Below are 12613 nucleotides of genomic sequence, written 5' to 3' on the forward strand. Positions count from 1 at the left end.
GATGCAGAAAAACTGATTTATTTAGAATATTGAACTAAAAATTTCAACTAATTAAATTAGAAAAATGAAGGCAAACATCTTATAGTCAAACAACTTGCATTTGCCATTAAACTGCATACTGTTAAATCACTGTGGAACTAAATCCAAAGGATAGGTTGATTATGTTGAAAAATATAAAGACATTTATAGCTCAATTTGTGTCCTCATATCCTAAATTCTCACCAGTATGTTATATGCAGACCCATCTTCCACCTGTTGAAATCTACATTTATTTTTTTGCCTGAGGGCTTTCTTTGGTCACTGAATTCCACTTTCTCATCTGTGCAACAAGTTGCAAGTACTAGGAACCTAACAATTCTCCAACAGAAATCAACCACTGATGGAAATGAGGTATATATCATGCCCTACATCCCTCAGTTCTGAATGGGATAACCCTCAGAATTATTTTTCCCAGAGATTTCCAATAGGGCTAAACTTCAGTTACTGACAACAGTTCCTGGAATTAATAATTATGTCCCTTATAGTCTTTCTTCCTTTTTTCTATCTCCATTCCTCTGCTACCAGAATTTCCTTCACCGAGTACATGCACATCAACTGTTTGAAAGGTCCTGGAGGAACCCAAACTGTGTGGGTATATGTGTATACCCATAGAAAGTTAAGAAGAATATATGTCCTCCAGCTAAAGATCACCAACATATCTCTTTTAATTAAGCAAATTGGGTTTTTTCCTTTTTTGCAATGAGGAAACTTATGCACAAAGCGGAACCATGGACTATATAAATAAGCAAGAACCATTATAGGATTTTGGCTCATGTTAGGTGATTTGAAGCAGGGTTTACAGGCTTTACTTTGGATTGCTTGTTGTCAGTGAGTGGAGGTAACCCCACCATTGGGTATCTTATCTTATCTAGAAGGAAGGAAAATTAGAGAAAGTCCGAAGTTGTAATTGATAAAGAAGCAACTATTACTCATATTAATGAGGACAGGGAAATGATTGCTATTTTGTGGTTGAGCCAATGCTGATGTTTTTGGTCTGTACTCAGACATGATTATAGAGAGATCCTGCTGTGTTCTTGATCTACTCTGGTAAGAAGGCAGTCTTGTCCAATGAACTGTGGAACAGTTTATCTTCCAAAGGAGAAGAACACGGCATAGGTGTGAATGCCAAGTCAGCTTCTGATGGCAGAGTCTGCTTTTCTCTCACTTTTTATTATCTTTCATGTATTTTCAATTGCCTAACAGAGGTTTCATCAAAATATGGTCCCAAATGTAGCATTAAAAGGACTTTTCTGTGTTAATATATTTTGACTTAAATAATGATATTTCTACTAATTTAAATATTTTTCAGATGTCCTCATTTATAACTGATTTCAATTATAGATTTCTAAGTATTTTAGCTACTACTGAAATATTTGGTTTATGCATATGTACATAGATGTATATATAGTTGGTCACAATACATACCCTTCTACAGAATACGTTTCAAAATATTCCTATGAAAGACCTGTTATATTCCAATTGTAATATTTTCTTCAAGTTTTCAATTATACCTAAGTCTAAATTTATGTAAGTAATCAAAGTCAGTACTGGATTTACTTTTATGAATCTCATCCTTACAGGGATATTATGAAAAAAAAATATATGATACAAAGGAATATATTTTGAAAGTGAAGGCATTGAGTAGCTTTCAAGAGAACTTTCTTTGTTTTTCAGAGAGCTAAAGAAGAGGCTCAGCAAAAGGAAACAAAAGTGAAACTCCTTACCGAGAGTGTAAATAGTGTCATAGCTCAAGCTCCACCTGCAGCACAAGAGGCCTTAAAAAAGGAACTTGACACTCTTACCACCAACTACCAGTGGCTTTGCACCAGGCTGAATGGGAAATGCAAGACTTTGGAAGTCAGTTGCTTTTCTTGGTCTTTCTCAGTTTTATATCAAGATATGGCCATCTGTGAAGCATGCTGGTTAACATGCTTTCTGTTATAAAACTACTTAGGCTTTGTTTAAATCAGATTTTTCAGCATTGTAACCAAAAGACCCAACAAGAACAACATAGAGGAGGGAAAGTTCATTGGGGCTCACGGTTTCAGTGGTCTCAGCTAATAGATGACCAACTCTATACTTCTGGGCCTAATGTGAAGCATCAACATCATGGTGGAAAGGCTTGGCAGAATAAAACTGCTCAGGACTCAATCTAGAAGCAGAGAGCTCCAACTCACCAGGGAAAGGGTGACCCCCAGTAACCCACCTCCTCCAGCCACTCCCCATCTGCCTTCATTTACCACCTACTTAATCCCTATCAGTGAATTAATACACTGATTAGGTTAAAGTTCTCATAACCTGATCATTTCCCTCTAAGAATTTTTGCATTGTCTTACACATAGGCCTTGGGGAATCACCTCATATCTAAACCATAACAGGCTTGAATTCCTCACTGAAGCACTTTCAAGTTCTATGCTGAGTCAGTTGCTTAACTTGCATAACCCTGTTTCCAGTTTGTAAAATGGACAGAAAAATAATACCTACTTCAAAGAGTAGTTGAGAAAATTAAATGAACTGTTCTACCTAAAGTTCTTTGACTAGTGCTCAATAAACCGAAGCAAGTATTATTCTATTTTTTATTACAATATTAGGTCACAGAAATCATAAAAGTAAGTTATCTTTATATATTTAGAAAGCTTTTTTCATGTATTTGAATGTGTAGAAACTTAAGTATCTTAGTGGGAAAGTATTCTGAGGAGAAGTGTATGTTATTTTAATTGTCTATAATAATTGCTGGGCCCTGTGGAGTTCTTTATAAGACATGTTTCCTAACTAGCTCCTTGTTTGACACTTTACATCATATTTATTCATTCTCACAAGCCCTGCTTTCTCTTTGCTACATGCCTTATTCTCTAGATGGTACTTATCCGAATATAGAGAAGAGTTCAAGTACCTCAAATGATTAGCATGTAATTGTATCAAAAAATAAGCTATGATACTCCTTTGGCAAATACTGTGCTAAGGAGCACAAAACTTTACCTATTGCAAATGCCAACGATGCCAGACCCTGCACATAAATTGGACTTTGGTTTAGGTGCTCTTCCAGTACAGACAATTGTCTTTATGAAAGTAGTTGAAAAAGAATCCAGGTGCCTCATTATTATTGAGGAGTATTTTTAGTTATTGTTATATGTTAAAGTGTTTGATATTTAAAGGCAGATAAAATACAGACCAGTAGACTTTAAAAATATTAAAAAATATAACTTTCACCAAAGTGCCCCAGATATATCAATATTATATCTTTCTAATGGAATCTGACTTTCTCCACTATAAATTTCTATCTCTTCTTTATCTACCAGTCCTTTTTTTTTTCTAATCCAGTTTACTCCTTAGACACAGGACAAGAGCATTCTGTATGCCAGAACCTATTGTATTTGCTATGTGAGTGCTACAGAAAATCAACAATGGAAAGGGAGTTGATGGCACTGTAAAAACCTCAAAATCAGAACTAATTCACTACAATGCTACATGAGGGAGGAACTTCTTGTATCCAGGAAATTATTTTCTGACAATAAGTAAAACACTTAAATATTCTTATGTCTTTAATTCATTACATCAACATCATCCTTTACTTCCTTTTACTCATTTTGCTCATTTAAATGGTAATTTTTGTTCATCGGAAATTTATTTTGTGGTACATTTTTCCATAGGGAACTTTTATTTTCATCTTAACAAAAATTTTCAAGAACTTTTATCAAATTTTCTATTTCATATCTAGTGAAGCTTCTAAGCTTTCCTATTTGTATTTTACTTACCTAGTTATTTAGCCCTTCTTTATCTCTTGTCCACTGGTTTTACACATATACTTTATCTTATCAATAACCTTAATTATCATCATGTATACCTTATTCAGTAAAGTTCAGCAATAACAAATATATCTGTGCACCTCTTCAACAATAACATGGTATAAACATTAGTATCATTTTTAGCTGAATTTTCTTCTCCCATCTTTTATAATATACATAAACATATACTGTACATATAAATACATACACACAAATATATATACTTGGTACTTCATTTATACCTCCTTATTCTTCCCAAATTATTTAATATTATTGCTGCTTCTATTGCAATTATTATTTTTTATAATCATTTAGATTTGCTGGTGCTATTTTACCAGTTTTTGTGATTAATTTTCCTTTTCATCTGTCTTTTATTTCTTTGTTCAGTTTCCTTCTTTCTCTTTCCTTCAATGTGAGTAGCAACTGCTGTTTCATTTTACATGATTGAAAATGCCTTTGTTTTGCCCTCAGCATTAAATAATAGCCTACTTGAGCATATAATTATGTCAGGACAGCTATTTTTTTGCAACACTTAAAATATTATTCTTTCGTCTTCTGAAATTTCTTTTATTAAGAAGTCTGCTGTCAAATTATTGTTTCTTTATAATTTTTTTCTGGTACCTTTTAATTTTCCCTTAGTTTTCCAAGCTATGCAAGTTTGGCTCTATTTCATGTATGTGTGCATTTGCTTGGTATGCTAATAAGAAAAAGTAAATTAATTCTTTTTTATGGGTTCTTCATTATCTTTATGAAGATTCAACTTTTCTCCAGTCACTCCATTCCTTCCTAGGGGAACCTTTATTGATTTTGTGAAGAATAGCCCCAACCTGTATTCTAATTCTTGATTTCCCTTTATAATTTTCTATATTCTTATATCTATGTGCCTGATTCTGTGTAATTTTCTGAAATCTTTCAGTTCTCAAATTCTCTTTTCAATTCCCTATAGCATAATTTATTCTTCAGTAGATAAATCTACTCATCTCTGTATAAACATTTATCTATAGAAGCATACTTTATTTTTTCAAAACCATATTTTTCATATTTCAAGATTTAATTTGACAACCTGCCTGTTCTTTTTCATTATCATGTGCTTTCTGTAATTAATTCTATTTCTTCCTTTAAACAGTTTAAACATATATAATCTGATTAGTCTTGACCTAATGAGTAATAAGCACAAAATTATTTAAATTTTCCAGTAGCTATACCAACCTTGTCATACTCCACTTTCTGCATAGAAGTTGGCTTCTTAAATAATACTTGAGTGTGACTCTAAAACTTTGTATTCACTCTTAGTTATTGAGATTTAGTCTAATTTAAATTTCTTAAACTTTATTCAAATCTAACACCAGTGTGGTTTAATCTTACACAGCTTTGCACCTTTTTACAGAAGTGTGAGTAAGAAAAAGTGATCTGACAGTGCTTTCCTTTCCCCAGTTTCTGAGAATTGGTCTTTTAGTGTTTATATAAGGGAAGGTAAAGAGGCAGAAATACTCTGTTCATATGAATATTCTTTTCTTAACTGGTCACAATTGTTCTTTCTTTTTGTTACAGCTCGCATACATCTGTTATCAGTCTGTTGTTCCCTTTCCACGTATTATCACCACCCATCTCTTCTCTATAGACTCTGGAATATGCTGGGGATCTGAGTTGGCTTTATTCATATGGACTTTGAACCCCAAAAGAATTCTCATAGGCATTCATGATTCGATGTAATATTTCACAAAACTTCCAGGCCAACTTTTGCCTGTGGCCTATACCACCTTCCCTTTGAAGATCACATCTCTTTTTCAAGATTGAAAAACTCACAGATATTATTATTTGTTCCAGTTCAAATCTGTTCACTTCTACATTTTTTTATATTTTTAAGTGAGTTGAGATATATCAGTATTTCTTTACTTTGGGGATATACACAAGTAGTTTATTCTTTTTATTTTTACTTCATACATAACATTAGAATTTATTTTGACATAGTTATAAATGCAGAGTATACTTTGCTTCAATTATATCCCCTGTATTTACACTTTCCCTTCCTTGTCTTCCTCCCCCGTTCTTTCCTCTTTTCTTCTGATCTTTCTATTTATTTGCATTTTTAAATAATAGCATGTTGTGGATATACATAATGAAGATTGCATCTTTTTGAACAATACTTTAGTGATCCCCTGAAGTCTTATTTACCCACCACACCTCAACTTATAGCCTGTGGGCACTGGAATCACCAATTTTCTATTCCTCCCAGGATTTGAAAAACTTGAAAGTATTTTCCTTTGATTGCTCTTTGGTCATACCAATATCTCAACAGGGAAATGAATATCAACTATCTCTTCTTAAATATACTCACCCACTAGGCGAGTCATTCTCCTTTAGATCCTGTGAAAGAAAAGGATCTAGGTAGGTTTGAAGTGGTATAGCTTCATGGTACAGCACTTGCCTAGTGTACACAAGGTCATGGATTGGATCACCAGCAACACACACGTATATGTACACACAAATGAGTATCACTTACTAATTCCCATAAAAATATGTGAAAGAATTGCATAACTTCCAGACTTTCCTCTCTTCACTCCCTGCAAATGGCTTCTCCTTCAGCTCTCTCTATTTAGACCAGCACTTGTAAAAATGAGTTACTGATGTAGTACCAAAATAGAATGTAGGCAATGTATCCCGTTTATGCTTTAAGCATAAAAACTAGTTGTCAAACTCAAGGAAATGAATTCTACTGGACACATATATGATCAGACTTACATGTTTATAATAAAATTGTCTAAAATTGTCCTATTATCTCTGTATCATAAGACATGGAATCTACAATTTTTTTACAACTTATGACTTCCTCTAATGGCAATGAATTTTCTTATGTGTCCTGTAATTTTTTGTTTGTGAGTTCACTTATAGTACAAATTGTTTCTACTAGAAATATCTTTTGTTTTGGACTGTTGAAAGTTCTTTATGAGTTCTTTTATGTTTCTACCAGGATCCTAATAATTTTATCACCATGTGTGATATGTTTGAGTTTCAATTTCTTATGGAAGGATCCCTATTTTCCTATTGAGAGTCTAAAGACTTCTCAGCCTCCTTGCTAATTTCCTACAGTGGGTAGGGATTTTCTAGTTGTACTATTCAAGATGGGTTGCATACTACTTTATTCTTTTCCATCTGTTTGGCACACATGAGACCATTACCTTATTTCCCATCTCAAGTTAGTGTTAAATACTCCAGCTTCTATGGCATGTATCCTGTTTTGATAAGCCTGTATTGTATTAAGCTTGATTTCCCACTATTTGCATTTCTTTTCTCCTGACACTTGAGTTTTTCTGAAACATGTTTTATAGATGAGCTTTGAATTTTAAAAAATTCCTTTATATTTAATTTAGCATTTCAGTATGACTGAAATAGGGTGTGAGGGGGTTACCACATCAGCTCCATGTACTATTTTGAAAGGAAGTTTGCTTTTTGATTTCTATTTTCTTTCAAGGCCACTTAGAATTCTGTGCTTTCAAAGTAATTATAAGTTCCAAACTGTTAAGTTTAACAGTTATTCTAAGTGGCTTTTAGCTCCAATTTAGACTTTGGGACTATATTTTATTTTGCAAAGGTGACCTGTGAAGCTGGTACATTCAGCCTCTCCAGCTGTGTCCTTCAGATGCATTGAGGACAGAAGAGGCCATCCATCCTGATGGTTAAATCAGCAAGATAGTTCATTACCTCAGTCTGCACCAAAGTTAATAAGAAACATTACCAATTGCATCCCCTTATCTTGAAAATTCTAAGGTACCCTTGGGTATTTAAGGAGATATTTATATTTTCCCACTGGGATCTTTGCCCAGAAGGAAGACAGCCTGTAGTCCAGCAGGAGCTGGAAATGACCCAGATTTAAGATTTCTATCACCTTTTAAAGCAAAACACTTAATTTCATTATTTGTGATTAAACTGTTTATAAAATACCAAGCACATAAGGAAAGGTGGGAGGCTTACAGGACCTGTTAGAATACTTGTCTTCAGAAGAAATAGAATATCCTCCATCATTTGTCAGGGCTGTGAACAAAGGGGAAATATGGGAAAACTGATTTTTAGTTTTTTCCTGAAATCAAGGTTCCTCTCTAGACTTGTATTTTGGTGGTCCTAGCCACCTAGTGATAGCAAGTGGTAATGATTACACTACTATAATTACTGTATTTATAGGCTTACTCAAAATTTATAATCCAAAAGCTAGTAGAAAATGACCGCTTTAATATTTAATATTCTTTCCCTCTTTCTCAGCTGTCTGCCTTTTCCTCAAAAGATATAATCACAATCTAGAAATATTCCTTTGTATTTCTTTGCAAAACCTTGATATTGTTCCATTTTGCTTTTCTGTGATTTATAAAATGGCAATCTGTAATATGTAGTTCACTATGGGTTGCTACTTTCATCTATTTTGTTCTGTTCATTACCTCATTCTGCACCAAAGTTCTAAGGTACCCTTAGCTATTTAAGAAGATATTGTAAGCTTATAACCTTTAATATCCCTTTATCTTTTAAACAGAGATAGAATATCCTCCCTCATTTGTTGGTATTTTTAATATTTTTATTTGTATTACAAAAGCTGCAGCTGTTTTCTTTATGTTTGAGATTGTGTTTTCAATTTCTTTATGCAGTATCTTCTGATGATTATAAGGTTTTAATTTTTATATAGTCAAATGTATATATCTCTTATACTCAATTTTTATAAAATGTTTTATTTCAATGGTCCTTCCATATCCCCAAGTCAGAAAGATCCTCGTCTATATCTTTCAGAAATCTGAAAGTTTCTCTCGTTTAAGTATCTATGTATAGGAGTTAGTTTTGTAATATCTATCACAGGCCATTTAGAAATAATCATATCCTTGAAATAGTAGTTGTATTTGTGATAACATACATCAAGGAAATGATAAGAAATATGAAAAAATGCATATTTATAAAATGTTCACTTTAAATTTAAAAAGTAAGCAAAACTAAAATAATTGAACTATCCAATAAATGTCTGTTGTTATGGAAACAAATATATAATCGTTGAAATGAAGTATTAGATATTCATTAAAAACATGGCTTCCTGTTAATATGAAAAAATATGATATAAATATTAGTGAAAAGAGAACTAGAGTTAAATCCAGATTTTAATTTTAAATATCAAATGATCTGTATACAATAAAGTTTATAAGAGATGAAAACACTGATAATGGTTGATGTTTGAGAAGTCTGGGCTTTTATATTTATTTTTACATTTTTTTGAATTTTTTTTACATTTTAAAATGTAAAAATTTACATTTTAAAATGTAAATCTCTGGATCTTGAATTTATTCATGTAATAAAATGTTTCCTTAATGACTTGTAATTATAGACATTTTAGATTTCAGAGTAACTACTTGCACTTTAAATTATCACTGCAAAGGAAAGATGAAATATATAAAGTAAAATGTTATATTTTCAGAAATTTTAATGATAGAATGACAGCTTCATGTTCACTTTTCTACCAAAATATTTTATCTTTGATTTGTGTTTCTTTCTTAGGAAGTTTGGGCATGTTGGCATGAGTTATTGTCATACTTGGAGAAGGCAAACAAATGGCTAAATGAAGTAGAATCAAAACTTAAAACTACTGAAAATGTTCCTGGTGGCACTGAGGAACTCTCTCAGGTGCTAGAAGTAAGTTGTGAATTAATCAAAATGATGATAATTTATATGCAGTATTGAAAGAAGTCAGGTATCAAGTAGGAAATACATTAAAAAAAAGTAGAAGGATATACTTTCTATGTTGCTGCTTTGGATATAACCTTTTTCCCCCTCTAAGATCCTTCCAGGTCTCAAGGTTTAATAAAGGGTCTAAATTACTTTTACCAAGCACTCTGTTTTAACACTAAATTCTATATAGACCTTTTTTTTTTTTTTGGCTTAAATTTACTTACAGTGAATGTGCAATTATGCTCATTTGAAGTAGACCTAAATAGCATGACAGTATGAGACATTAATTCCACTTTGAAATCTGCACGAATTGAATTGGAACAACTCTTTAAAATTTTCAAATTTAATTTCTAGGATTTTTTTAACAGCTTAGAGAATTTTTTTTCTGGCATTAAATGGACATGCTTTGATATTATAAATGTATCTTTTAAATGCCCAAAAATTTTAGTGAATCTTCAAGTTTTATTTTGGAGATTTGTAATAAGTAAATTTTAAAAGGTTTGCAAGTATAAAATTTTAGTTATGTTAACTTCTGATGTTTTATGATTCATGCTCTATGCATTTTACAATGCTTTTGTCTTGTCAATTATATGTAATGAATATGTATTTTTAGCATATGTGGTATCTATAGAATTATATGCACAGTGTAGCCCCTGTGTAAATCTGCAAATTAGGCCTAAATTATTCAAGATGTGAACAAAGTGTGAAATACTTCTTTAGATATAATAGTATTGGAATCTTAAATATTGGAGCAGATCATTTTATTCAATTTCCTTTTTTCCCAAGAGAATTATAAAACCTGAATAAGTATCTGAAACCATGAGGACAGTCACAAGCAAACTATAATTTTGGCCTGTCATCTTCTAAGACATTCATTGAGCAAACATTCCTTGTGAAAAAACAAAAACAATGTGATTTATCTTCCAGAAAAGATGAAACCAACTTGTAGCACATTAATTTAATAAGTACAGTGATCACAACAAGGACTGTAATGGTTTAGTTATCCTAGGAAATGAGCATATTGTGAATGGAATATTAGGTTAAATTCTTCATACCACATTTTAAGTGAGGCACTGAATGTCTAGGCCATGTTCAGAAATGAATAATTAGAAAAGATTAAAAAACCTGAGGAAATACCAGAGAATATTTAGAAAAGGAAGTGGGGGAAAGGCTTATTATTACTGTACAATTCTCTTTGCTCAAGTAGACTGACAGTGTTGCTGCTGATCACTCAGGAAGCCATTTTTGAGTAGCACAGGGCTAGGTTGTCAGTTGTCAAGAATACAAAAACTGTATGATTTCAAAGTTTCCTCTCTCCTTAAGATTTTTATAATTGATTCCTTAATTTTGCTTTGTTGCTTTTAGCTCACTTTTTAAATTAACAGCCTGTGAACTTCATTAGGACTTACAAGGAAAAATGAAAATAAAGATCTGCAAAGTTAAGTTTTGTTAGAAGTAAAAAAAATGCTTAAGTTACAAAGAAAATTACTGATAAAAACATTTTTATACTAAAAATATGATGACTTTTTAAGTATTTTAGGAGTCATAGTTATATTTTTATACAAAATCCTTCAGAAAGTCTCTTTTACTTAAATTTACTAAAATTTATCAGGAAAATATATTGAGATTTCTCAATTTGAGAAAAAATATAGAAATTACAAATATGTATTGAAATATTTTCATTTTTTCAAAATAAGCCAAAAAATCAGAGCATTGAATGGATTGATTACATGTCCATCCTTTATTTTATAAATATTTTTGACACTCAGACAATATCGAATCTCTTGTTTTCTTGCACTGAGTTTATTTTTCCCTGTATAATATAGCCAGGCAACTTTTTTAGTTTTAAATAATATGTCAGTTGGCTATTGGGGGGCAGCTGTAAATAACATAAGACAGTGGTGAAAGCTCAAAAAATTATCTTTTTCATCACAAAAAGACTGCTGGAGGGAAGTTATACAGAGATGATAATGGTTCAACCATAAAAGGAGGTACCCAGTTGTTCTCTTTTACTATCCCTTCCTCAGCATGAAGGACCTGATCCTCATTTTTACCTACTCCTCAAAAGATGACTGCTCTACCTACAGACTGTGTGTGTATGTATGAAAACATGTGAGAAGCAAAAGGATTTCTCTTCTTTCTTTTCTCCTCCATTCCTGGCTTCTCTTTCTTTTAATATTGCAGATTAAACCTAGTAGCACTCACTCTACCACTGGACCACAAACCTAAACATTTTTTAATTTTTTATTTTGAGAAAAAAAATATCTCTAGATCGCTGATGGCCTTGAACTTGCATCTTCCAACATCAACTTCCTAAGTAGCTGAGATTGCAGGCATGCACCATGACTCCTGGCAGGGATTTCTTGAGATAATGTTCCTTTTTTTTTTTTTAATTTGAGGAGAGGAAATCTACTCTTCAACTTCTACCTACATATATTTTTAGAATCATGTCACTTGAATACCACTATGTATAAGAGAAATTATGAAATTGAGTATTTTATCTTTTCAGGTTTTAGAGTAAAGCATATCTCAAAGAAGGTGGCTGTGAATCATTTTTAAGTGTTCAGTCCACAATAGTATCACAACCCCATAAAGAATCATAGATCAACACACTATTTTTTCAAACAGCAGTGCTCCTTCTTATTTGATTATCCCAATTAAATTTTACTTTAAAATGTTTTTTGTTTAATTATATGTAAATCGGAAAATATTGAGCATTTTTTTTGTTAATTAAATGTATTTGGATAAAAGAAGAGAAATATTAATTATTGCAAATGTATTTCAGTCTCTTGAGAATTTGATGCAACATTCAGAGGATAACCCGAATCAGATTCGCATATTGGCACAGACCCTAACAGATGGTGGAGTCATGGATGAACTAATCAATGAGGAACTTGAGACTTTTAATTCTCGTTGGAGGGAACTACATGAAGAGGTATGAAGATAAGTGAAAAATTTCTTTAATCTTATTTGCATAAATGTATAGCAGATACAGAATTCTCAGATAAAACGAGGAATAGTTCCAATATTAGCTCAACTCCCAGGTGTTTGAGCGGCACCTAAATCTGCCCGAGTTCTTTACACATGTACAT

The 12613-nt window shown here is 32.2% G+C and overlaps 1 protein-coding gene across 5 annotated transcripts in view; it reads left to right on the top strand.

The window, feature by feature from the left end:
- Positions 1-12613, top strand: part of DMD (dystrophin) — a 2089750-nt gene that overhangs the window by 736270 nt on the left and 1340867 nt on the right. For all 5 annotated transcript variants that reach the window (XM_079122792.1, XM_079122788.1, XM_079122791.1 and 2 more), the window contains 3 exons: positions 1714-1896; positions 9351-9485; positions 12307-12456. In XM_079122792.1, coding sequence (XP_078978918.1) covers positions 1714-1896; positions 9351-9485; positions 12307-12456 — 468 coding nt within the window. The remainder of the gene's footprint in view (positions 1-1713; positions 1897-9350; positions 9486-12306; positions 12457-12613) is intronic.

This window comes from Sciurus vulgaris, assembly GCF_902686455.1.
Source record: "Sciurus vulgaris genome assembly, chromosome: X".
Taxonomy (NCBI): domain Eukaryota; kingdom Metazoa; phylum Chordata; class Mammalia; order Rodentia; family Sciuridae; genus Sciurus; species Sciurus vulgaris.